Source organism: Eptesicus fuscus, chromosome 24 (assembly GCF_027574615.1).
Source record: "Eptesicus fuscus isolate TK198812 chromosome 24, DD_ASM_mEF_20220401, whole genome shotgun sequence".
NCBI classification, from domain to species: Eukaryota; Metazoa; Chordata; class Mammalia; order Chiroptera; family Vespertilionidae; genus Eptesicus; species Eptesicus fuscus.
The window spans coordinates 2,957,767-2,982,712 of NC_072496.1; the positions used below are offsets into that span (position 1 = coordinate 2,957,767).

Here is a 24,946-nt window from a genome sequence, read left to right on the forward strand (position 1 = left end):
AGCAACCCAGGCGCCCAAGGAACCGCGGATGAGGGGGCCGGGTCCCTGTGCACCGCGACTGCCCGGGGGGGCCCCGTGGGTGGACTAGGGGTGCTGTGCGGGGTGACAGGGGTCCGGGGAAGGCCGAGACCTCGCGATTCCAGGGACATGTGGACCCCAGAGAGGCCCCGGCCCGTGTGGCTCAGTGGATAGAGCGTCGGCCTGCGGACTGAAGGGTCCCGGGTTCGATTCCGGCCAAGGGCATGGACCTTGGTTGCGGGCACATACCCCAGTGGGGGGTGTGCAGGAGGCAGCTGATGGATGTTTCTCTCTCATGGGGAGGCGGGGGGTGCGGCGTGGAGGATGGAGGGATGGAGAGCCCAGTGGGGAGCCCCAGGGCAGTCTCGGGGTGTCCGGAACAGCACAGGGCATCCGGGAAGAATGCTGGGGTAACCGTGTACGTGCCAGGCCGGGACCTGAGATATTGGGGGACACTTTGCAAAGTCTATGACTGTCCGACCGGTGGGCTGTACCCCGAATCGAGGGTTAATCGTGTAAACTGGGCCCGGAAAGGACGTGAACCGTGTGTCCCCCCCTCATTCACACTCACACACACTCACACGCTCACCTGGGAGGTCCTGCGGGAGGGCCGAGGCCGCCTTTCCTCTCGGAGGGCGGAGGGCGGGGCCCTGAGGGCCGAGCTCGCTCGTTTTGGGGTGAAAACGTCCTCTGCGTCGGAGGGGCCCGCACAGCGCCCGCACCCACCGGCCCGGCTCTGGCTCCGGGGGCCCCGCGGGCTCCGCATGCGCACAGCACCGCCCCCAACCGCCACCAACCGCCGGTGGCGCGCGTGTGTCCACGTGGTCGGCGCACGTCTGTCCACGTGGTCGGCGCACGTCTGTCCACGTGGTCGGCGCGCATGTCCACGTGGTCGGCGCCTGCGGGATGTGCGGATGCGTGAGGGCGGCCAACCAGCGTGGGCCGTTAGGAGCGCTCCTCCCAAACCCGCCCCCCCCCCCCCACCCACCCCACCCCCACCCCCCCCCCCCGCCTGCACCCACCCACCCCCACCCCCACCCCCACCCCCACCCCCAGTTGCCCAAGAACAACTCTTTCCAGAGAGAGCCCTCCTGGCCGCCTCCCGTCACCGGGTCCCCCCACAACACAGCCGTCTGGGGTGAAGGTGGGCTTTAGCCGGGTCCCAGGAACAACTACACCTGAGGGTCCAAGTCCACGAACACGGGTCAAAGCTCACCTCCCGCGGGAACCCCTTCCGCGTGCCCGGCCGGGTGGCTCCGTGGTTGGGCCAGGGCCTGTGGGGCAGGAGGGCAGGGTCCACTCCCGGCCGAGGGCACAGGCCCCGTGGCAGCCGGTCAATGATTCTCTCATCGTTGATGTTCCTACCTCTCCCCCCCCACACCCCCCTTCCTTCCTCTCTGAAATAAAATATATGTGTACATTAAAAAAAAAAAAAGAAAAAAAAAAAAGGAACCACTTTTCTCCAGAGTACACACTGGAGGCCAAGCAGTCACGGTGCCCACGCCACGTACACGCTAAGCTCCACGATCACACTTGGAGGTTTAGTCAATTTAAAGTGGACAAAAAAGCTCAGCCCGGGGTGGCTCAGTGGATAGTGTCCGCCTGCGGACTGAAGGGTCCTGGGTTCGATTCCGGCCAAGGGCACAGGCCCGGGTTGTGGGCTCGATCCCCGGTGTGGGGCGTGCAGGAGGCAGCCGATCCGTGATTCTCTCATCATGGATGTTTCTCTCTCCTCTCCCTCCCTTCCTCTCTGAAATCAATAAAAATGTATTTTAAAAAAAGTTCAATGGCAAAAAAAAAAAAAAAATGAAAACAAATCTCAGATCATTTAAATTTGACAATCACCGCCCCCCTTCTTTAATGTTGGTAATAAAAGTAGTTAATTTCATTAGTTTTACTCATTTAAATGGCACATATCTGTAACTCCCAGGATATTGTTAAAAACACTACCTAATACATAAAAAAGCTCAGATCAAAACCCTGAAGTATGCTGACCCGTCATGCACTTTTTAGGTAGAACTCTCTCCACACCTGTTGTACAGCCTCAACTTCCCCGTATAGTTACCGCAGCGGATTGATCTGAAGCCCATGGGCACCCAAAGGGGCCAGTGAGCAGGCCGGGACATGGCATTTCAAAACCTCCAACCCAAACCTCGACTTTAATTCTGTTATTTCCCCGCTTTACTTCTACAGCGAATACAACTGGAGTAACCCGCTGAATATCAAACCTGGGTGAATAATAAAAACTCAGTCAAGTAACACTAAGGCTAATGTGATCAGATTTATTCTTCATGTTTTCTTTTTTTAAATTTCTTTAAGGTGTCACATATTCGTCCTCATCCCCCCATTCCCATCCCAAACCTCTCCCACGTATGCCTCTTCTTCTTGTTTTCTGTTCTACTGACCAGCTTCTGCACCTGTTGTCATTGTAACACTGTGACACACACCGTCGGTCACAACGAATTTTACAGACTGACTAGAGCTTTACCAGTGAGACTCGGATCACAGGCCTCTGACAGTGGCGCTTTCTTTCCGGCCACACGGTGTGTCCTGCCATCGCTGTGCCTACCGCGGGCACCAATAGAAGGGAATTGTTAGGGTAAGAAACACATCAAGTCGTCCCCCCCCCCCCACCCCCACCCCGGCCCTCCAAAAAAGAACAATGCCGTCGCTTTAGGTTTTTTAGGAGTCACAAAAAATTTTATTTAGGAAAAATATTTCCTTCAATGTTTATTAGATAATGAATTTTATTTAAATAATTTACTTTTACTTTTTCTGTGCAGACCAATCAAAAAGTATGCCTCTTTCCTTTCATAAGCAAACTCTAGTTCTGCATGGCAGATAAGAAATTAACACTCTACTTCCTTCTACCTTAAAAATTACCAAGTTTTCCTCGTCATGAATTCGTTATTTCTGCATGGATTGTTGTCATGCTGCTGTTAAAAAAAAAAAAAAAAGAAAGAAAGAAAGAAAAAAAGCCAGTGAAAGATAGGGACACATGGAAAACAAATCAGAAACTATAATACTAGTTTATCACGAAATATATTAAACATTGTTTAAATATTAAACAGCAAAATACTCCTATATTAAATAAATAAAACTTGAATTTGTCATGGGAACCAGAGGCCAATACCACCAACAATGGGGATGGTCTAGTGCAAAGGGTAATCCAAAAAAAAAAAAAAAGAAAGCAAACACAACATTTAATACTGGTATTGTTTTCGGTAACAAATTAAACCAGTGATTCTCAATCCGTCCTGAAGAACATTTAAGGAACATGGATGCCCCGGTCTCATCCCAGACTAATGAAATCAGGACCAGAATTCAGGCAGTGCTGTTTCTAAGAAGGTCCCCAAACGAGTCCCGCCGCGGGTCAGGGCTGGGTGCCCCGGGGAACCCTACATGCTTCTCGCTATTACAAGTGCCCCTCCCTTCCCCCCCCGGATAATGAGGCGGAGCTCGCTTTCACCGGAGGGACAAGACAGGGGGTCTCCTGCCTACAGTAACGTATGGGTGAGTCACGTTTATTCATGGGTTAGTTCACGTCCACTAACGTGTTCTCCTGTGCCTCTTCTCTCCCTGCATTCTGTATTTTTAGACCCTAAGACGAAGTACAGTCAGAGAACTGCCTTGGACCCCTCAGTTCCCCTGAAAACACACCACTGATTCGTGTGTGTGAATGCTTTCTGAATGCCTACTATGTGCAAGGCACTGCGGCAAGTGCGGCGGCACCACTGGGCGTCAGGAGAGAATGGATGATGACTGGCTGGCTATGAGGTGGGTGTGGGTTGTTTGTTTTGTGTTGTGTTTCTTTTTTAGAATGAATGGCTACAAACTGATTATATGGACCTAAACAAGGGACTGAATTGCGGAAAAAAAAGACAAAGGAAACAGTTACATACCACGGGTCTGACTTTAAAATACATGGCAGAGCACAGTCGCACTTTTCCTAATGTTCCGTGCGGTACTTCCAGAACCTTCCAATACATGTAAGGCAGATGCAAGATAGAAAAATAAGTCCTGTTTGAAGGAGATGTTCCCAATTTTAACCACACTCTGTATCAAGTAAATTTCACACCGGAGTATAAATACTAAAAATCTTTATAGAAAGGTAGTTCGGTCCACTGGTAGTAGTCTCAATAAGTAAGCTTAAAATATTACAGAGTCCACACCTTGACTATTTCACCATGGAGGAGGAAGTTGATGCAATACATAATTCAGTCTGCAAACAGACTTCTATGCTGAGATAGCCTAATGTGAACAAATTTAAGTTTTCTTTTATTTCCAAGAAGGGGGGATGCAGAGAAGAAAAAGCAAGGGGGAGGAGAATCTGTTCAAACTTCATCAGCACCCTAAAATCCAGTCACTTTCAATGCGGACGCTTTTCTCCCGAAAAGCCTCGTGAATTCCAGATGGGTAAGTACTTTTCCCATTCCCTGTTGGTATGGACTTTCATGGTTACTTAAAGAATAAGTGCTTTCTCATTTTTATGACAGCGTTCAATTTCAAAAGGAGGCTAGGTAATGGCATCTGAACAGGAGGAGGAGTTAAATGTTCACACAAAAAATATGTCAACCTAAGAGAGATGCCTGGGGGGGGGGGGAGGGGAATGGGAGGTGGGGTGAGGGGATGATATAAATGATCAGCAACGATTCTAATGGTAAAAACTCTCTAGGGAAATAAAGGGTCCAAGTTACTTTAAGTAGCAAAAAAGGTGAAGTTAAGACTCAAGGGAAATGCTCATTCATTGTACCACGGATGCAACACTCTGTCTGAAGTAGAGAAGTAGTAAAATATTTCACTAAGTTAAAATAGAGGTTTTATATTTCATACGATATTGAATACGCACATAAAAATACCAGTGTTTTTATCTTGTTTCTGTTCAGACACTTCTTAAGCATATGTTCTTTGGTGCCGGGAGAATTTGTCGGCATTTAGGGAAAATGGAAGAGGACTCCAAGGCCAACATGCCTAGAAGCAGAAGGCTCAGAATCCCATACCCGCTAAGGCGAGAACCAGAGGCGGGTGAGGAGAGCAGGGAGGAAGCGGAAATGACGCTGCAGTAGGCTGAAGCACTTCCTCCCCCAAGTCACACTCTGGCTCCCAGCTAGAGTCCTTAGCCTATTGGGCTCTCAACCGGTTTGGAGATTTTTCCAGCGGGAAGGCATCCCAGATAGAAATACATCCTCCTAAATTTTAAAATCAGCCAAGTCAGTGAGAAGAACGTACATTCATTCAATGTATTCAATATAAGTAAAGAAGTCTCGAAAAGGCTAAGTAGTTCAACCAAAGCTGAAGAAGTGTTCTTGATTTTTCATTATTCCTTTTTAAATAAAGACTAAGTATAGATATGGTCTACATACAGGTTGACATTCTGATTCATTCAAAATAGTCACATCCCTTTGCTTGGTTTTGCAAGTTCCAGAAACTAATATTTAATACCATTCATAACACAGCATTTCCAGTACGAGGAATTATAGAGCAATGAAAAATCAGAAGCAAGATGGCTCCTGGAGCCTCATCACCTCCAAATATACACACATGAACAACCTGCATTTGCTAAAGAAACACATTTTAAGTAATGCTAGTTTAACCAATGGAGAAAAAACTTCTATCAAAATATACAATTTCCATTACAGACTAGAAGGCTAATATTAAAAAAATAGTTGTAGGCCAAAAAGTTTGCTTCTATGAATGACAGGCATCATATGATCCCTTTGAAGACAAAAGCATCGGATGAGATCGTGTGCTCGCCCGTGACCTTCTTCGTTGGTGAGTGTTGGATGAATTCATAGACACTCAGTCTTTAGATGAAGGTATAGCCATGCTTCTTCACCCAGATCTCCAGCCGGGGAGACCACGCAATTCAGAACCTCAAGTGGGATTTATGCTTTACCATGTACCTGAAAAATAGTATGACAACACGTTATAATGGCTGTAGGAATCTTAGAACCTTTAGAATGTTACATGTAAAGATACTTAAAATCAACAGTGAGAGAGGCTGGCTGTCTTTGGGAAGCTTGTTGCTGTGACCTTGGGGAAGAGGGGGGCTGATGGAGGAAGCGAGAAGCACCGTTCCTCTTGCTGAAGTCTGTAAGAACGCCGGGCTAGAATTCTAAATGTTTCTCTTTAGTGTATTATAAATTAATAGAGGCACAGTGCACAAAATTTGTGCATGGGGGAGGGGGGTGGTGACCCTCAGCCCGGCCTGCACCCTCTCCAATCCAGGACCCCTCGGGGGATGTCCGAGTGTCGGCAGTCTGACATCCCTCTCGCAATCTGGGACCACTGGCTCCTAACCGCTTGCCTGCCTGCCTGCCTGCTTGATCACCCCTAACCACCTCTGCCTGCCGGCCTGATGCCCCTAACTGCTCCCCTGCCGGCCTGATTGTCACCTAACTGCCCTCCACTGCTGGCCTGATCGCCCCTAACTGCTCCCCCCAGGCCTGATCGCCCCTAACCGCCTCTGCCTCGACCCCTGCCACCATGGCTTTGTCTGGAAGGGCGTCCAGAAGATGTCCCGTCTAATTAGCATATTACCCTTTTATTAGTATAGATAATCATCGGGTTACTTCAAACACCTGACTTTGAGGAAACCCGTAATAATCAGTGGGGGACTTAAGACCAAGAAAGTTAGGTTCAGGGGTACTAACTGTGACTGTATGCTGTTCTTACAGTTCCCAACTATAAAACTCCTATTGCAGGAAAGGATCTTAAATCCTCTAGACCAGGAATTAAATACATCCAGCAACTAAATTCCTTTCACGGGCTGCCCACAACTCGAACACAGCTAGAGCCCCCTTTGTGCTGCCAGAAAACACAGGGCTCTCATAGTCTGAGCTCCCTAGATGGACAGACACCAGGGTCAGAGGTCACCCAGCCCCCAGCCAGACCACGGGGTCGGGGCCGGTCAGGTCTTCCTGCTCAGAGGCTGGTGCGCTTTCTCCCGCGTTAGAAGCCCTTTCTCCACCTGACGCTAAAGTCAGCATAAGGGGGACAGCTGCCAGTTATCTGCTGTAGATCAGCACCGAGTCAGGCACCGGGAGAAACGGTCACAGCTTTCAGGAACTTCAGCGGGAACTGCAGCCGGGGCGCTGCTCCGGTGAAGCAGAAGGAAGGGCCGAGGGCAGCAGTACCTATCCAGTGTCTCCCAGAAGCGCAGGAAGACCGGCCTGTCCAGGTGGCGCTTGTGGTAGCTGAGCTCCAGCACGGTGACGTCCCACTTCTGCACGTTGGGGTCTAGACGGACTTCATCGTATTTGAGATGGAAGGCTTTGACTGCATGGGGGAAGACAACATTCTTTACTCAAAATGCAAGCAAGGTTATTCAAGTGCTCTAAAATCATTAAAATACCCAACACAGCCATTAGCAAAACAAACAAACAAAAACATTTTTCTTCCACCAACCGAAGCTCTTACAACAAAGTGATCTTTGAAGTAGATGCTAAAACTGCGGCATCCTCAACAACATCCAACTGACAAGTATTTACTAAGGGTTCACACCTGCCAGCCACGGGGACTGAAGAGAGGGCCGAGGTGCAGTGCATGGTCCCGTGGAAAGAAGACTATTCCCCACAGCACGATCGAGGCGGGGAGCACAGAAACACACATGGGGTTCAGAACAGGCTGCACGGGCGGTGATGTCTAACCTCAGACCGGAAGGTGAGGAAGAGTTGGGCTAACACGGAACAAGTGACCCAGTCTGCAGTAAGGGCATGCTCAGAGAAAACAGTCCCTCCAGAACCTAAGCAAACTGAATGGAACCACCCGTGCCAAGTCTCTCCTGGAGGGAGCGAGTAAGAGGAGACGGCAGTGGTGGGAGCAAAGCTGGCTTGCAGGCCGTACGGAGGAGTCTGGGCCTTTACCTAGCCCACGCAGAGACTCTGCAAAGTGCTGAGCAGACAGGAACGGCCCCACACAGGAATCCAGAGGAGACAGGCGGGATCAGCTGGGAGAAGGCATGTATGGCAAGAAAAACACTCAAGAAGGAGATAATTAGGGCGTGAGAACTAACGGGGCTTGGTAAGAAATGATGGTGAGGAGGAAAGAAACACGGAAGGCCTGTCGAGGTTCTGACCAGGGATGGAACCTGCACCCTGTGCCTATCAGACGGCGCTCCACCTATGGAGCTACCCAGCCAGGTGAAAGGACGTTTAAAAAAGAGAAAACGTGACTCCGGGAGTCAAATCCTGATCAGGAGGTCCAGGTATCCAGTATTTGGGTCACTAGTGAGTTTGGTGGGAACAGTTTAGTGGGAGCAAGAAAAGCGAGGCTACCGTAGGTTAAGAACGGGACAGAAGAGAGTGCGTTAGCAGAGAGAATTCCTCCAAAGGCCCGGCTGTGAACGCCGACAGGCGGGAGCCAGAGGAAAGGCCAGGGCAGGGGGAGGGCTCGTTTGCTCTGTGGGTTTTAGGCCAGAGGGGAGAGGCTTCCACTTCAAATGCGACCAGCAAGGAGGCAGTAAGGAAGGATGAAGAGAAGAGACCAATGCGTGGAATTGCTCATTACTAAGCTTGCACCTCAATTTCAGAAACTAACAACCTGGACAAAATGACAATGAAAACACTTACTCTTTCCTGAAACTCAGAGGGCACTGACATCTGGACACATTCTACTCACTGTTTCGAACACTGTTCACCGAGCACGCAAGCCGTAAAGCACGGCGTTCCTGTTCACTGACGTCGTACTTGCATGAGAATTCTCCCTCTCTGTACCTCTCAGCTTTTATCTATCAGCTCTGCGCTTTACTCGAGTTTCCGAGATAGCAGGGAAAGCTACCTTCGTGGTAGAAATGCTGGAATTCATCACATGAGTAATCTCCCCAGTGTCCGTTTCCAGCCTGGGGGAATGGTGGAACCACTAACAAAAACAGAGGCTGCTAAAAGTAAGCTGATTGCACAGCAGCCCGATCTACACTCATAAAAAAGTGTTCACTTTTAATAGACATCCGCTTCATGAGAATGCTTTTTATGAAGTAGTTCTAGGACGCCACTAACTCCCCTGGGTACTCGGGTTTAAATAATTGAAATGTCCCTACCAGCAAAAGAGCCAGCTCAAGTCATCTCCTTTTTATTGGCCAACGACTGGTCTCTGAAGGGTGGAAACCCGTGAAGCCCCTACTTAACTGACGGTGGGGAATGCCTGGTCCTCGCACTCCGTCCTGTGCGGCCCAGTGACCCAGCAGAGGCGGCCCCTCCAGCAGGGAGCCTCACAACAAAGATATGACTGGCCCTGGGTTTTCATTAAAATGTCTGGACAGCAGCAATACGCCTGCCTGTAAAGCAGCCTAAAAAGTAATTACCAATGTTGGAGGGCACGTGATGTTCAAAAAAGGCTTTAAAAATACTCCACAGGTGCTTAGAAATGAACATCATGCATGTGACCTGACAGGGACCATTTGACATACGCTTCTCATCTGCAGAGACAGAGATGGCTCCTCCTCTGAAACAAAGCAAGAGCATTCCTGTGTGGGATCCGCGGCACAAAACAGAATCTTACTTTTGGCAAATATGTCAACTGGTGATCCATCAGGCAAAAGCCATGGCCACCCTTTGAACTGCCACGCAGGACCCTGCACGAAAACGGCCACGACCCGGTCCCTGTGAACAGAAAGGGGCGGGAGAGTCAGAGAAGAGCGGCCAGGAGCTGTCCTTACCGTGCGTCGACGCGGCTCACGGCGCACGGCCAGCCTCTCACTGCGAGGCTGCCGTCCGGGCCTGCCTGGGGCCTGCACCCCAGCCTCCTCCCTATCCTTAATGACATGCACCCTCTCAGGTGGCCCGTTAGCCTTTATCTCTGCCCTTCTAGTAACTACAGTAAGAGCCCACTTTTCCAATGCAGCAGGAAACAGTCGCTGATCTATTAATCAAAAAGCTGGTTTTAAAAGGAAATCACTTAAAATTCAAACTTTAGATATTTTACTTTAATTAAAAACACCAGACAATATAGTAATTCACCAACCATTTTATAAAGCGCCAAGGCCTTATTTTTAAATTCTGATTATTTGGAAGTAATCTGAGTACAGAAACCATCTAGCCTTTTCTTAAACTTTGCAATTGTTTTAAAACTGTTTCATTCACCACACATTCTGTAAGTTTTCCTTAAAGCAACTTGTTTTACCAACCATTAAAGTTTCTTTTCCCAACAAAAGAACAAATCTCCTTCTAGGCCCTCATATTCCATTACTTTAAAAAGCAATTAGCCCAGATGGCATGGCTCAGTGGTTAAGCATCGACTAAGAACTAGGAGGTCACAGTTCGATTCCCGGTCAGGGCACATGCCCGGGTTGTGGGCTCAAGCCCCAGCAGCCGATCACTAAGTCTCTCTCATCATTGATGCTTCTCTCTCTCTCCCCCTTCATCTCTGAAGTCAATAAAAATATATTTAAAAATTAAAAAATAAAAATTATTTCATTAAATTGAGAATTTATAATAAACACAACTGCCATAACCCGCTTAAGCCCACCACCGAAGAGGTGGGAACAAAATCCCAACGTTCACACTGGTGAGGTTCCCTCGTGCATGTACCCTGGGCCGGGGCTGGTCTCGGCAGTTCACACGTGACTTACGATAACACACTGCGTCTTCCAAACACCCCACCGAGGCGAGGGCTACCGTCATTACCCGCTTACAGAGGCGGAAACAGAGGTGCGGGGGCATGCCCGAAGCAGGAGGGAGGGGAGGGAGGGGGAGCGAGGGGGAGAGAGGACTCCGGTGCGCTGGTGCTCCTGTCCCCGTGTGCGGACTGAGAAACCATGAGAACGGCGGTCAGTGTCGTCACGTGACCTCGCGCCGCCTGGAGAGGGTCTGGGGAACGCCCGGAGGCCCCCAGATAACCACTGCACCAGATGAACACTACACATCCCACCAAACACACACTTCCTGTGCAAGTGAGAAGCCTACCGGAGGGACCAGTGCTGGGAACACCGCAGGCTACTCTCACCCTGCTCAAACCCGAGGCTGGATTGTGTCTCCCGTGGACAGTGCCCGCTTTCGTGGGGCCGGGGCCGCCGAGCACAGAGCACAGCCACCGCCAACGGAGCACCACGCGGCCTCCTCCGACCGGGCGGCGTGCCCGTGCAGGAGCTGGAGCTCGGGCGCCTGCCACCTCAGGGGAGTCTGCTCGCCAGGTCCCCTGGGCGGCAGGGCGGCAGGACAAGAGGAAGACTCGTCCCCGGGAACTCCCGGGAGGGCAACACGAGGGGAAGGGACACCCCTCCCAGGCTATGCACCAGCGGCGAGGAACCCAGCGAGTCACACGGGAGGCGTTCTGTGTCGCGGGTACGGCACCTGTGCACGCTGCTGGGTTCTCTCCCTGCAAATAACTCCAACCATACAAGCAAGTATGTAACACCCCTCCTTCCCACAGCCTTAGCCTCGACATACATGAAATTCTCTTCTCGCTCACTTCAGATGTGACTCAAGGTATCGTGGCTGGCTCCTGGGGGAGAACGTACCACAGGCCCCTTTATTCCCTAGCAGATGTCCAACACTGATACTGCCAATGGCCGACTTCCTGTGTCTGAGGACCAACCAACACCCGGAAGGGCAGTCCATCCACTGCCCCGATGCAGGAGGTTCCCCATGTCACAGAGGACAGGAGCCGCACTCCAGGACTTCGTACTTCCACTCCAGCTTAGATTAACAAAGTAATTTAAGAGTAATTCCTTTATCTTCCCTTTCAGGCTCTTTATATGACACATAGCTCAGTGTTTTATTAAAGAACATTCAACATAATAAAAGAGCTAAACCAGGTGATCACGTTATTCTTCTTAAGTTATTCCCTTGCAATAAATGTAGCAATGCCTTCACTACCGTTTCTTACCAGGAAATCTGAGTTTTCCAAATCTAAAATCTGAAACAGGCCCTCACAACATTAGTCTGCTTGAAGTTCTACTCTAAAAGCTGATGCAGAACCAATGGACCAGTGGAAAGAATTTTTACTAAGTTTTCCAGAAGTTAGTGTTTCTTCTTTTAAGTGAAATAAAGTTTAGCTACATAAAATATAGATTTGATTAGGTATCACTGGTCTATATATTTTTTAAATATATTTTTATTAATCTCAGAGAAGAAGGGAAAGGGAGAGGGAGAGAGAAACATCAATGATCAAAGAGAATCATGGATCGGCTGCCTCCTGCATGCCCCCTACTGGGATCAAGCCCACAACCCGGGCCTGTGCCCTGACAGGGAATGGAGTCCTGATCTCCTGGTTTACTGGTCAACACTCAACCACTGAACCACACCAGCCGGGCACTGGACTATATTAATGATGACCCAATTAGGCATTAGGCTTCACAAACGGGTTCTATTTATACCTCGTGATAAAGTCCACGATACAGGCATGACGGGCCTGTGGGAAATAGATATCTCACCAGTCCTGAGGCATGAGTTTCAGGGGCTGGTCTACGACGCGGTAGGGCACCGTGACGCTGAGCGCGGTGCCGCCCGGCTGCATCTGGTCTTTCCTTCTCTGGATCAGCGTTTCGTTTTCCCGCTGGCAGCCCTGCTTCTTCTTTTCATCCGATGGGACAAACCTGGGAAAGCACAGAGGAGGGAAAAGGTCAAAGGCTCAGTGTGATAAAAACAGAAAAAACAAGTCCTACTCTGAAATGACTTTTTAAATACTGAGTTTTAAGTCAAAAACATTTATGTTTAAAATGCTCCTGTTCTGCATGTACAGGGGAGGCTTGAAGAGCAGGGGTCTTCTTTCCCTCGCATGTTGCGTGGAGCGAAAGCTCGTTCAGCCCTAGTCGATGTGGGTGTGCCTCTCACACACACATTCACATTCACCGAGCATTAGCCTTCTCCAAGGCCACACAGAAAACCCACTAACCCTTGGTTTCTCAAACACCATCAGAGAGACTTTACTTTAAACGGAAAGGTGGCTGAACTGGGGGTGACGTGGCTGGCGAGGCTTCCTCCCGGACAGGCGACTCAGCCCATCCAAGAGCGTCACCAACACCCCGTCACAGTGTCTGCCTCGGCAAAGTCAGGGCAGTGCCATCCAATCTCAGGGCTGCTTTGCAAACGTTAAACGAAGAAAATTAAATCTGTGTATGCCAATTGTCTGTTTTAGTCAATACTGCTGCAACTTAACGTAGTCAAGGAGCAAATCTGTGTAGGTCAACTCTCTCCTGCACATCACCCTGATTCTCCGACACCGCGGCATCTGCAGAGCTGCCACCAGCTCCAGGCTTGTTGGTGATCACAAAGCGCTTCGCAACCGTCTTTAAAAAAATACACACACACTCTCCTAACGGCCTATTGGCACATTTTCCTGGCTCTGGGGTGCCCTGCCATTATACGGGGTGATGCCACCAGCGCATGGAGTGTGGGTCGTTCTGCTTCTAAAGTTCAGGGAGACACGGGGGAGGGGACACACGAGAACTCGCACTTGCTAGAATCCTCTGAACAGACTGAACTAACAGAGTGGAGACAGACTGACAGCTGTCAAAGGGGACAGGGTTGGGGGCTGGGTGAGGAGGGTGAAGGGATTAAAGAAAAACACACACACAAAAAAACAGAAAGATTCATGGACACAGACAACAGTATGGAGACTGCCAGAGGGGGGAGGGGAGGAGGTAGAGGGTAAAGGGGGGGGGAGGGTAAATAGTGATGGAAGGAGACTTGAGTTGGGTGGTGAACACACAATACAATATACACATGATATATTACAGCATTGTACACCTGAAACCAATACATTATTAGCCAATGTCACCCCAATAAACTCAACAAAAAAATAAAGAATATAATGCAGATGAGATAAAGCTAGGTAAGTGAGGTTATTTTCCTAAATAACTGAAGTTGAAATTGTAAAAAATGCGATAAACTAATGTCTGGATGCTAAGCCACCTCGCCTGGGAGCAAAGTGGTGTCGCTGGTGATGCCCAGTGCCTCGCGGACACCAGTGCACCCCTTCTCCAGTGCCCCGCCTTCCCTCTGTGTCAGAGCGTTTCCAGAAAAAATAATGCCAAGGAAACGAGCAAGTGAGAACAATGAAAAACATTCAATAAACCAAAACCACACAAGGAATGAGGTGTCATGAATGAAACAACAGTCAAAAGACAATGAAGGACTTCTCTGATGCACTGACCAAAGATCATTGCTTAATTTTTAAAAAATGGAAAAAAGATGTATCAGTGTTTCTATTTCTCCCTCTTCCTTCCTCTCTCTAAAATGAAAAACACTTTTAAAGGGAGAAAGAGACATGGGAAATGAGAGGCCTGAAGTATATCTCATTTAAGTCCCAGAAGGAAGAGAACAAACGGGGGAAAGGCAGTATCCACGAAGAACCAGGACGGAAGACAATCCTCCGATTTAATTCTAACGACTCCCAGAGTGGGACAGATGAGAAATCTACAGCGAGGGACAGCAGATGAACAAATGTAAAACGATCTTTAAAATCCCCAGATAAAGCCGACTTCCTTCGAGGACTGACAGCTGACTTGCTGTCATCACCAGTGGAAGCTGGAGGCAGTGGGATGTGTTCCCGGGAGAGAGAAACAAGAACCTCCGGCACCGGTTCCACAGCAGCTGAGTCATCTGCAGTGCTGCCGGGGCCTGGGCCACTCGGGTCGTGTCAACTCCGCCACCTCTCTGCCTGGCTTCTCCCCCCTAAAACCCCCGTGCTGAGCCAGGAGAGCCCCCTGCGTGGCCCTGAGGCCCCCTCCCCCGTGCCATCGCTCCTCTCTGGAACTCTGCCCTGAGAAGCTACATCTCGGCCAGAATCATGAATGCCTTCCAGTCAGTTTATTTTGAATACAGTTACAGTCCCACCCAAGCCTCTCTCAAAATCATGTTGGTAAATGTAAAATGTGCTTTTTAATTACTATGGCATTAATTTTGCTATTTAGGATGTTAAAAGTTATGGTGGACTTTATTTTGTTTTGTTTCTTTTACTTACTGTAGGGCTAAAAATGGAAGAATCCATGCCAACATGAGCTATGGGTTACAGCCAGTCCTGTAATTGTGTGGAGGAGGTTTCAATTATGCATTAATTACACAGCCCAGCCTCCAGCTGACTCACTCTGTAGGGGATATGTCAGTTGCAATGAGGTGTTAAACAATGAAGGGAGTGTTTCAAACTTGGGAGGAAAATTGGGCATGGTCAGCCCTGAGGATGCGGTCTGAGGGACTGCTGGCTTCTTTGCAGCCCGACGAAGGAGAAAGAAAGACCTTAAAATTCACTGTGTGGTTTTCTCGGCACTATTCGCTGCCTTCTATTATAAAATAATTTAAGTATTAGACCTGTAATATATGCAGAGAGGCACCAAAAGACTCAGAGAATGAAAAATTAAAGGCAGGATTTCCTTTGTAACATCTCAAACTTACTGTAAATTTTCTGTAACCATGCAGACACATTTATAAAAGTACAGTTGTCAATTACTAAAAATTATGAGAACCGTAAATACCAAATTCACAAATCATAAAAACCAAGAGCTAGAAAAGACCGTAAAGATCCAAATACAGTAAGTGCAAAAAACCCAACCCCAAGTATGACGACACATGCTGGGAACTGAAGTCCAGTCACAGGTGCAGACATGACTGCCATGCATCAAGGAAGAGCGTAAACCAGAGACGAGTGCACTAATAAATGCACAGCCGGCACTCTCTCCAATGCAGACTCCGCACTCTCCAACGGTCTCAATGCATCTCCCCTTTCCCTTCCCCCTTCCTACACATTTACTCAGTGCCCATGATAGGCAACATCTGGTTCAACCAGCAGAGACACAAGAAGAACGAGAGAACAAGTCCCTTTCTCTGAGGAAATCACAACACAGCTGGAAAAGACTGGGTGCCAGACTGCCAGACACAGAGCCTGCACCAAACCAAACCCAGACCTAGAGGCGTTTCGTATTTCACAGAGAATAAACGGTGCACGGCCCACTCCTGCACACGGATTAGGGGAGAAGCAGACACATCTTTAAAACGTAGTTAAATCAAAACCATGTTCAGCCAGGACCGGTTTGGCTCAGTGGATAGAGCGTCGGCCTGCGGACTCAAGGGTCCCGGGTTCGATTCCGGTCAGGGGCATGTACCTTGGTTGCGGGCACATCCCCAGTGGGGGGTGTGCGGGAGGCAGCTGATCGATGTTCCTCTCTCATCGATGTTTCTAACTCTCTATCCCTCTCTCTTCCTCTCTGTGAAAAATCAATAAAATACATTAAAAAAAAAAAAAAAAAAAAACCATGTTCATGTGGGTCTAACCGTCTCATATTATCAGAGCTATGTCAAGAGGTGGACGGAAATTATTCTATTTCTTATTCACCCAACTGTAGATAATGTGAGGGATGGTAGATTATCAGGGGGATTACCAGAGTAATCCACAATACAGTCAGAACAGCAAACTTCAGTATACAAGCCTAATCCTTCATAATAAAGATGTAATATGCTTGGAGAAACCAAGATGGCAGCATACGTAAACACCTAAACTGCTGCCTCCCACAACCATTTCAAAACTACAACTAAAAGACAAAATGTCTATCACCCAGAACCACGGGAAAGCTGGCTGAGTGGAAGTTCTACAACTAGAAGGAAAGAGAAAAGAGCATTGAGACGCGTACAAGCGCTGAAACGCGCGCGAACCGGGTTGGCGGAAGGCATTGCTTTTTTTCAACCGGAAGGAGAAAAGCTTCCAATTCAGTTTCTGGGGAGACGCTGGGGACCCAAACTCCTACAGGGAGAAGCTGGACTGTCGGCCATCGGGTCGGAAAGTGAGGGTGACTTTCTTGCAGAGGTGCACCCAGGAATCATTGTTTACTGCGCTGGGGTGCGGGCGTGGGGACTGGGAAACGCAGAAAAACAGAGAAGGCTGACTGGCAGCCATCGCTGTTTGCCACACCCTAGCCTAGTGACGCCCTGAGACTCCACCCCGCACAATCTACAAACACACCCAAGCTCCGTGCAGCCGCTTTTGCATATAAATGGCCTGCCCTATCACAGCTTAACCAAATAAACTGCAGCTCCGGTCAGACAGCTCCGGTCAGACAGCTCCAAATCCTCCAAACCCCAAGCAAAGAGGAGAAAACTGTAGTTCTTGCTGTAGCTACTGCTGGGTGGCCTCAGACAGTAGCTGACCTGCACCCCATTGGAGATCCAGAAGCTAGTGTATCTAGTGGTCTGTGTGACACGACACCAGATTTCAACCACTCTCATAAGGGACACATTCAGGAGGCAGACTCAGTGAGCACCAAAGCCCTACTGGAACAAGTCCCGGCCCATAAACGTGTCTCCTACACAGCAATTCTTCCATTATAGACACAGCGGGTCCTCACAGCCAATTGGCCTGGAGGTCAATTCCTCCCAGTGACACCAATAACAATCAAGACTTAACTACAACAAGGCTGTACACACAGTCCACAAAGGGGTGCACCAAGAGTGTCCACCTCAGGCAACTGGGAGGCCGACCCATTGGACCATATAGGACACCTAGCACACAAAGCTACCCTACCAACTCAGGGAAGCAGTGAAAATGAGGAGACAAGGAAACAGATCACAAAGGAAAGAAATGGAGTAAAACAAACAACTGGATGTAGAGTTCAAAACCACGGTTATAAGGTTTTTCAAGAATTTCCCAGAAAAGGCCGATAAATTTAGCGAGTCCCTCGAGGATATGAAAAAGGACCAACTAGAAATTAGACATACACTGACTGAAATAAAAAATATTATACAGAGACCCAACAGCAGACTAGAGGAACGCAAGAATCAAGTCAAAGATTTAAAATACAAAGAAGCAAAAAACACTCAACCAGAAAAGCAAAAAGAAAAAAGAATCCAAAAAGTTGAAGATAGTGTAAGAAGCCTCTGGGACCACTTCAAGCGTACCAACATCAGAATTATTGGGGTGCCAGAAGAGAGAGAGAGCAAGATACTGAAAACCTATTTGAAGAAATAATGACCAAAAACTTCCCCCACCTGGTGAAAGAAATAGACTTACAAGTCCAGGAAGCGCACAGAACCCCAAATAAAAGGAATCCAAAGAGGACCACACCAAGACACATCATAATTAAAATGCCAAGGGCAAAAGACAAAAGAGAGAATATTAAAAGCAGCAAGAGAAAAACAGTTAATTACCTACAAGGGAGCACCCATATGATTGTCAGCTGATTTCTCAACAGAAACTATGCAGGCCAGAAGGGAGTGGCAAGAAATATTCAAAGTGATGAACAGCAAGAACCAAGATTACTTTACCCAGCAAAGCTATCATTCAGAATTGGAGGCCAGATAAAGAGCTTCACAGATAAGAAAAAGCTAAAGGAGTTCATCACTGCCAAACCAGTATTATATGAAATGCTGAAAGGTATTCTTTAAGAAGAGGAAGAAGAAGAAAAAGTAAAGATAAAAATTATGAACAACAAATACATATCTATCAACAAGTGAATCTAAAAATCAAGTGAATTAAAAATCTGAGGAACAGAATAAACTGGTGAATATAATAGAATCAGGCGCATAAAATGGGAGTGGACTGATAATTCTCAGGGGGGAAGGGGTGTGGGGGGTACGGGAAGAGACTGGACAAAAATTGTACACCTATGGATGAGGACAGTGCAGGGGAGGTAAGGGCAGAGGGTGGAATGGGAACCGAGTGGAGGGGAGCTATGGGGGGGGGGGGGAGGAGAAAAAATTGTAATAATCTGAACAATAAAGATTTATTAAACAAAAAACAAATAAAAAGAATTTTACCAATACATTTATTTCTTGGCTTCCTAAAAATAAAAATAAAAATGTAATATGCAAATGGTCATTACGCCGTGAAGCATAACGACCAGATCATGGATCAGCAGGAGGGTGGGGCTGGTGGAGAGCTACAGGAGGGGGCAGGGCAGCAAGCTATGAGGAGGGGTAGGGAGATGAGGAAACGGGGGGGGGGGGGGGGAGGGAGCTACAGGAGGGCGGGGCAGAGGGCAGAGAGCTACTGGAGGGCAGCAGCGAGCTACTGGCAAGCTATTGGCGTATGGATTCGTGCACAGGGCTACTAGTAAAATACAAAATATAAAAATTCCTTCTGTACCCTTAAAACCTGTAATGTTATTAACCAATGTTGCCCCGATAAATCCAATTCAAAAAACTCCTTTATTCCATACCGTTAATGGAAAGAAGTTCATTAAATATTTCACTCAAAGGTATAAATAAAAAATAATAAATGGGTAAACTTGTATATGCCAGCTTACATGGATTGTTACATGTCTAATTTAAGTAGCAGGCATATAAAAGCCAATTCTGCAGTTGGTAAAACCTAAAATCAGCTAGTACCACAACTCAATTGCTTCTGGCTTTTAATTAGAAGCAGTGTAGACCCTTTTTTGGAGGTGAGGGTACTTCTTTTTCCTTCTTTAAGAACTGTCATTCATCATTATTTTACTAAAAAAGATAGATCATTCACTCACACTCCTCCCATAGATAGTGACTGAGGGAATATATTTTCCTAGTTACAACTAAAAATATTTAAAAAGAATTTTAAGTGTAACACCACTCAAATTGTAAAATATTGTTGTCATTCTAACAGTGAATGGAAGGATCCAGATATAAAAGACTACATTCCATTTTGAAAACTATATTTCAGACTACCTGTGTAGCAGAAATTAAAATTCTGTATCCTCCCAATAAGAACTAGAGAATGTGACTACTAATGCACAGCCGTGTCTGCACACGCGGTGAACAGAGAGCTGACCAAACCCCTTACTTGAGGTCCTGCAGCAGGTCCTTGGCGTTGAGCATGGTGATTAGGGAGGTGGTAGCGGCAGGGATTATGATAATGGGTGTGCGAGAACCTGCAAAGGCAACATTCGTAAGGGTAGTAAGCACAGTATTTCTATGAAAAGGAAGTATAATTGCTTTCCCAATCAAAAGCTTGTAAATGTATCATTTTCACTCCTTAGACCTAAAAAACACTTTAAGTTAGCAGCGATATTCAAAATATTTCACTATCAGCCGGCCAGCCTCAACTATGAGCCAGGAGGTCACGGTTAGACTCCTGGTCAGGGCACATGCCCGTGTTGCGGGCTTGATCCCCAGTGTGGGGTGTGCAGGAGGCAGCCGATTCATGGTTCTCTCTCTCCCTCTCCCTTCCCCTCTGAAATCAATAAAAAAATAAATAAATAAACAGTCAGTATGACCTACGCACCGACTAGTCCGAATAGAGAGCAAGCACACGCATTCGATACAAGTTGCACAGGCATAGCATCAGCCCGGCTCTGTCATCTAGCTTATTCACATTTGCTTTGTAAAATAAGTTTAGAATCATTTGCAGAATCTTACCTTTCTTCTGATTAGGAGGAGGTCTTGCTTGAGAAACTGTTGAGAGAAAAATAAAAAGCAAACTTTTGAATGTTATAAAAATCACATTATTTTCAAGCTTCAAAAGCAAGTAAAGCCTAAAAACTATTTCTGGTTACAGATGAGCAGTCTGCACTGCTGCTACACGGAGTGTGGGGGGCGGGTTAGGACGAGGGTGTGTTTCTTCAACTCCCAGTCCAGGGTCAATGACTAAATGCAGATGCCATGCCCTGGGATGCTGAGCAGCACTGCACCCTCCACCCGCATATGCTCTCGTGGGGACCAGAAGTCACAGTCACGGACTAAGACCGCAGGCACACGGATGTAGAGCAATGGGCGGCATCAGCCCGGGGGCCATGGAAGGCCCACGAAATCATTGGGTCTGGCCCTGCCGAGGCTCTAGAGGGTGAGTTCATGAAATGTCGGACCAGATACAGCAGGCTAACGTTTAAGGTGACCATTCTGTATGCCAGCGAATGATGTCATAAATACCCAAACGGCCCTTGGCAGAGCAGCAAATGCGAAGAAGGAATAACTCCTACGAAGTTTCAGGCTGAAGAAACAGTGGATGGCGGTGCCCTTTATACATGAAGCAGGAAGTGTGAAGTCAGCCATTGAGGGGAAATATCAGGGAACAAAGGTTTTCATCAGTTTTAAGATGCCTGTGGCATACCCCAATGTTAGCCAGTTAATGTGGGATACCAGACCTAAGAAGAGATGTCTGAACTGGAGAATCATCAGTACATCCATTTAAAACCACGGAACGAGGCACGCCAACCCACACGTAGCTCAGGAAGTGGGTGACTGGACCGCGTAAGGACTCTGTTTGACACACACAGAGGCTGGCTGTCAATCTCTCCCGAGCAATGAGCAGGTGAACTGGAGCCACAGGCCACCTCCCCATCCCCGAGACCTCGGACGTGAAGGCAGGAGTTACAGCGGGCCCTGGAGTGCGGTGTGCGTCAGAAAGGGGGGGGGGGAGGGGAGTGGCAGTGATATATGCGGGACGTGGGCGGTTATAGAAGGAAGGGCTAGCCGGGCCCAGGCCCAGCTTAGCGAAGGCTTGTGCCTCTTAGTCCACGGGAAAACGTGGGCCTCGCTAGGCACAGTCCGACCTTTGCTCAACCATTTAAAACAATGACTACAGAACCTTATGAGCTAAATAACACAGACATCTGAAGTTCTCAGCAACAAAGCTGTATACCAATCTATTAAGATTATGGTTTTATGCTCTTATTAGGGGGGAAAAAAATCATCCACATGCACCATCACGGAACTCAAACAAGGAATTGGTGAGGGGGTGCTATATATACTCTGCTTTTTAAAACATTTTTCTAAAATATTTAAAATCATTTTCTTACATTTTTCTTTAACTCTTCAACTATACCTACTGTCAAGTAAATGTTCTTGTAATATTACTTTAGAAGTATTTGACGTACAGTTTCAGTTCCTTGATAGCATTATAAATACCAAAAATGTTTCACCCTTGTGATCATTTAGGGGGAAAGTTGCTTATGTTTACCTGGTCTCGGTACTGGCTGTGCTGCAGGAGTCTGCGTCTTACGGGCTGACGCACCCTCCTTTAAAAGAATAAAAAATGATATATGACGTTGAAGTTTCTTTACAAAATAGTTAGACACTTTCACTTAATTACTGCAAATAAGTTTCACATCTATTCGTCTTTCAATTAGTCACCCCACCAAACATGCTCTTGTCGATCCTAAGAGTTAAAAACAAAACACCTTTCCTTATTTTTATACTATTGGTCATGAAGTGGAAACAGAAATCTTAAGTGAAACATAAATTTAAAACGGTTACCCTACAGCAGTTATTATGAGCATGTAGTATTTCTCAAATATCCAATGATTTGTGTAATTGCTGACAATTTTAACATCTCAGAAATGTCATCATTTTTTAAATCAAGTCAATCTTTTTCCCCTTAAACAGTCTCAAAATGAGTAATACATAACCTCGGATTAGGAAGATGTAAACAATGTAACTTTGCATTAAAAACCACAAATACTTGACACTGAATGCCTTTAAAATATTCAGGGAAAATAAATAATCCCATTTACAAAGATGAGATTTGTTACATTTAAGAGTGATTAAAAATATCTTAAAAACTGAATAGCAAATCTCAACTAATTACTAAGCTTGTGATATATACAAGAAAATGTGCTGAATGTTGAATTTTATCAACCATTTACTCAGGAGTAGATGACGCTGAAATACTTAAGGCACTTTAAAAGTTATCTATCTGTAGTGCATTAGTTTCAATAATTTTCATGCTCATTATTTTTCATTAAAACATTTTCCCTTAAATAAATTTTTGAGGGAAGGGGGAAAGAGAGCACCCAAAGGACTTGTATGCATATATGCATGACCCATGGACACAGACAATGGGTGGTGAGGCCCTGGAGTGGGGGTGGCGCTAGACAGGGTCAATGGGGGGAAGAAGGGGACATATGTAATCCTTTCAACAATGAAGATTTTATGTTAATTTATGGTAACAATATGTATTTCCACCTGAGCCTCAGGCCTGATTATACCAGGAGACCAATGAGGTAATCAGCGACCAGCACCTACACATAAGACCAAAGTGGATGCAACAACTGCAAGTGCCCACAGACAGGTGTGCTGTGCTGGTCATTCAATGCCGATGAGCGTCAGCGCCTCGGGCAACGTGACTTCTCAAAACGGTGAGCGACTGGCCAAGTTCACTGGCCAAAGTGAAGTGCACTCTCCCTCCATACACATTGCAGTTCAATTCCTAGGGAAGTTCAGTACATGTTTACAACTTTAGAAAACAGACTTTGTATTCCAATGTGTTTCAGGGTTATCCTATCTAATAAAGAGGAAATATGCTAATTGACCATCACACCATCGCAAAGATGGTGGCACCCACAGCCAATAAGGGAAGAATATGCTAATTGACTGCCCCACCCTCAAAGATGGAGGTGCTCACAGCCAATAAGGAGGGAATATGCTAACTGACTACCCCACCCTCAAAGATAGTGATGCCCACAGCCAATAAAGAGGGAATATGCTAATTGACTGTCACACCCTCAAAATGGCAGCACCCACAGCCACAAGATGGCGGTGCCCAGTCCCCTCAGCCCCACTGGGGTGGCAGGCACGTGGCAAGGCCGGGCCCGCCCCGAGGTGGGCCCGGATACTCCACGCGCCTGCCACCAGAGTCCCCCAGTCCCCTCAGCCCCCTAGCCGCCCAGGGCCAGCTCGAGGTGCAGGCAAGCCTCAGATAGCGGCTGCCAAGCTGCCCAGGGCCACCCGAGGCTCAGGTAACCAGGGCTGGCTGAGGCTTGCGCTGCTGGCAGTGGCAGCAGCAGAGGTGTGATGGGGTGTCGCCTTCCCCTGATCCCTGGGTCATCTCCTGCCCCTGAGGGCTCCCGGACTGTGAGAGGGGACAGGCCAGGCTGAGGGACCCCCCTCCAGTGCATGGATTTTCATGCACCGGGCTTCTAGTTTAATTATAAAGAAGGCCTTTCACCACACACGGGAATGCAACCAGACGTCGGTCCTGCAGAGCATGGAACTTGTTTTCAGACTGTCCCCCACACTGAACGATATCCAATAATTTTGTCAGCCAAAAACTGCCCCATAAACTTCTAGAACGTCTCCTAGAACGTATTAGCCCCCATACCACCCCTCTACCCAAAAGTATCCCTGTATGCACCAAAACACAACCAGAAGATTCTAGTTGGTTTGTGCTCAACTGAAATGGCTATGCTACTGAGAAGCCAAAGAATAATACAAGCTTCCTGATCAAAGCATGGGCCGAATTACTGCTGGTTTTAAATGCTGGCATCGCCCCTTAGGATCATGGGTAGCTTCTATGAACTAAAACAGATAAACGTGTCTACCGTTCATTAGTTCTGGAAGAGACACTTAAATTTAGCTCCGCTTTCAAGTCAAGAAACTTCATTTGCTCCACAAGGTGGTGGAAAGCGAAGGAGAAGGCCAGGCAGGCAACACTGACACCTTCATTCGGAGCTTGCTCCTTTGCCACTGGCTAATTCCTGCTTTGTGAGCTCAAAGGAAAGTAAACCTGGTTCTTATCATCTACTGTCCTCAAAGGGAAACTCTAAATTCTTAACAAACAGTAACTTTTCTTCCAAAAGGAAACACTATTTACTGAATTTAAATAACCAAAAAATATGCCATTCATCCAAATAGTTTAATTTAATAAAAAAGATTTCATCTAATTTTAAGTCAGAACAGTCAAGAGATATAAACCACAAGCAAAATTGTTAATTGATAGCAATGTTTTCTTTGATTATAAAATCTGCATTAACCGGTTAATAGTTAATCTGTATTATTAAATGGATAATAGTTAATCTGCATTATTAACCGGTTAATAGTCAACACGAATTAACTGGTTAATAGCTAGTTAACCGGTTAATTAACTATTGTAATCAAAGAAAACACGATAACTTCATCAAATGTGCTTTATCCAAAGTGATGTCCATCGATAGCTACACATTTCCCCCATCTTTCAGGTAATTTGTGGATACCGTCCCAATAGAACTTTTCTTGTTTTGAGGCAGACCATTCAGAGACCCAATTTTCCACTTCTTCGTATGTTTTGAAGTGCTGCTCAGAAAGTGCGTGTGCCATCGATCAGAACAAGTGGTCAT

The 24,946-nt window shown here is 47.1% G+C and overlaps 1 protein-coding gene across 1 annotated transcript in view; it reads right to left on the bottom strand.

Annotated features, from left to right (window-relative positions):
• Positions 1-5,244: 5,244 nt before the first annotated feature.
• The window catches only part of CDC73 (cell division cycle 73), a 64,118-nt gene continuing 44,416 nt past the window's right edge, over positions 5,245-24,946 (bottom strand). The window contains exons 11-17 of the mRNA XM_028135373.2: positions 21,814-21,871; positions 20,274-20,309; positions 19,699-19,786; positions 12,389-12,550; positions 9,517-9,617; positions 7,155-7,296; positions 5,245-5,921 (exon numbers count right to left, since the gene is read on the bottom strand). Coding sequence (XP_027991174.1) covers positions 5,885-5,921; positions 7,155-7,296; positions 9,517-9,617; positions 12,389-12,550; positions 19,699-19,786; positions 20,274-20,309; positions 21,814-21,871 — 624 coding nt within the window. The 3' untranslated portion in view covers positions 5,245-5,884. The remainder of the gene's footprint in view (positions 5,922-7,154; positions 7,297-9,516; positions 9,618-12,388; positions 12,551-19,698; positions 19,787-20,273; positions 20,310-21,813; positions 21,872-24,946) is intronic.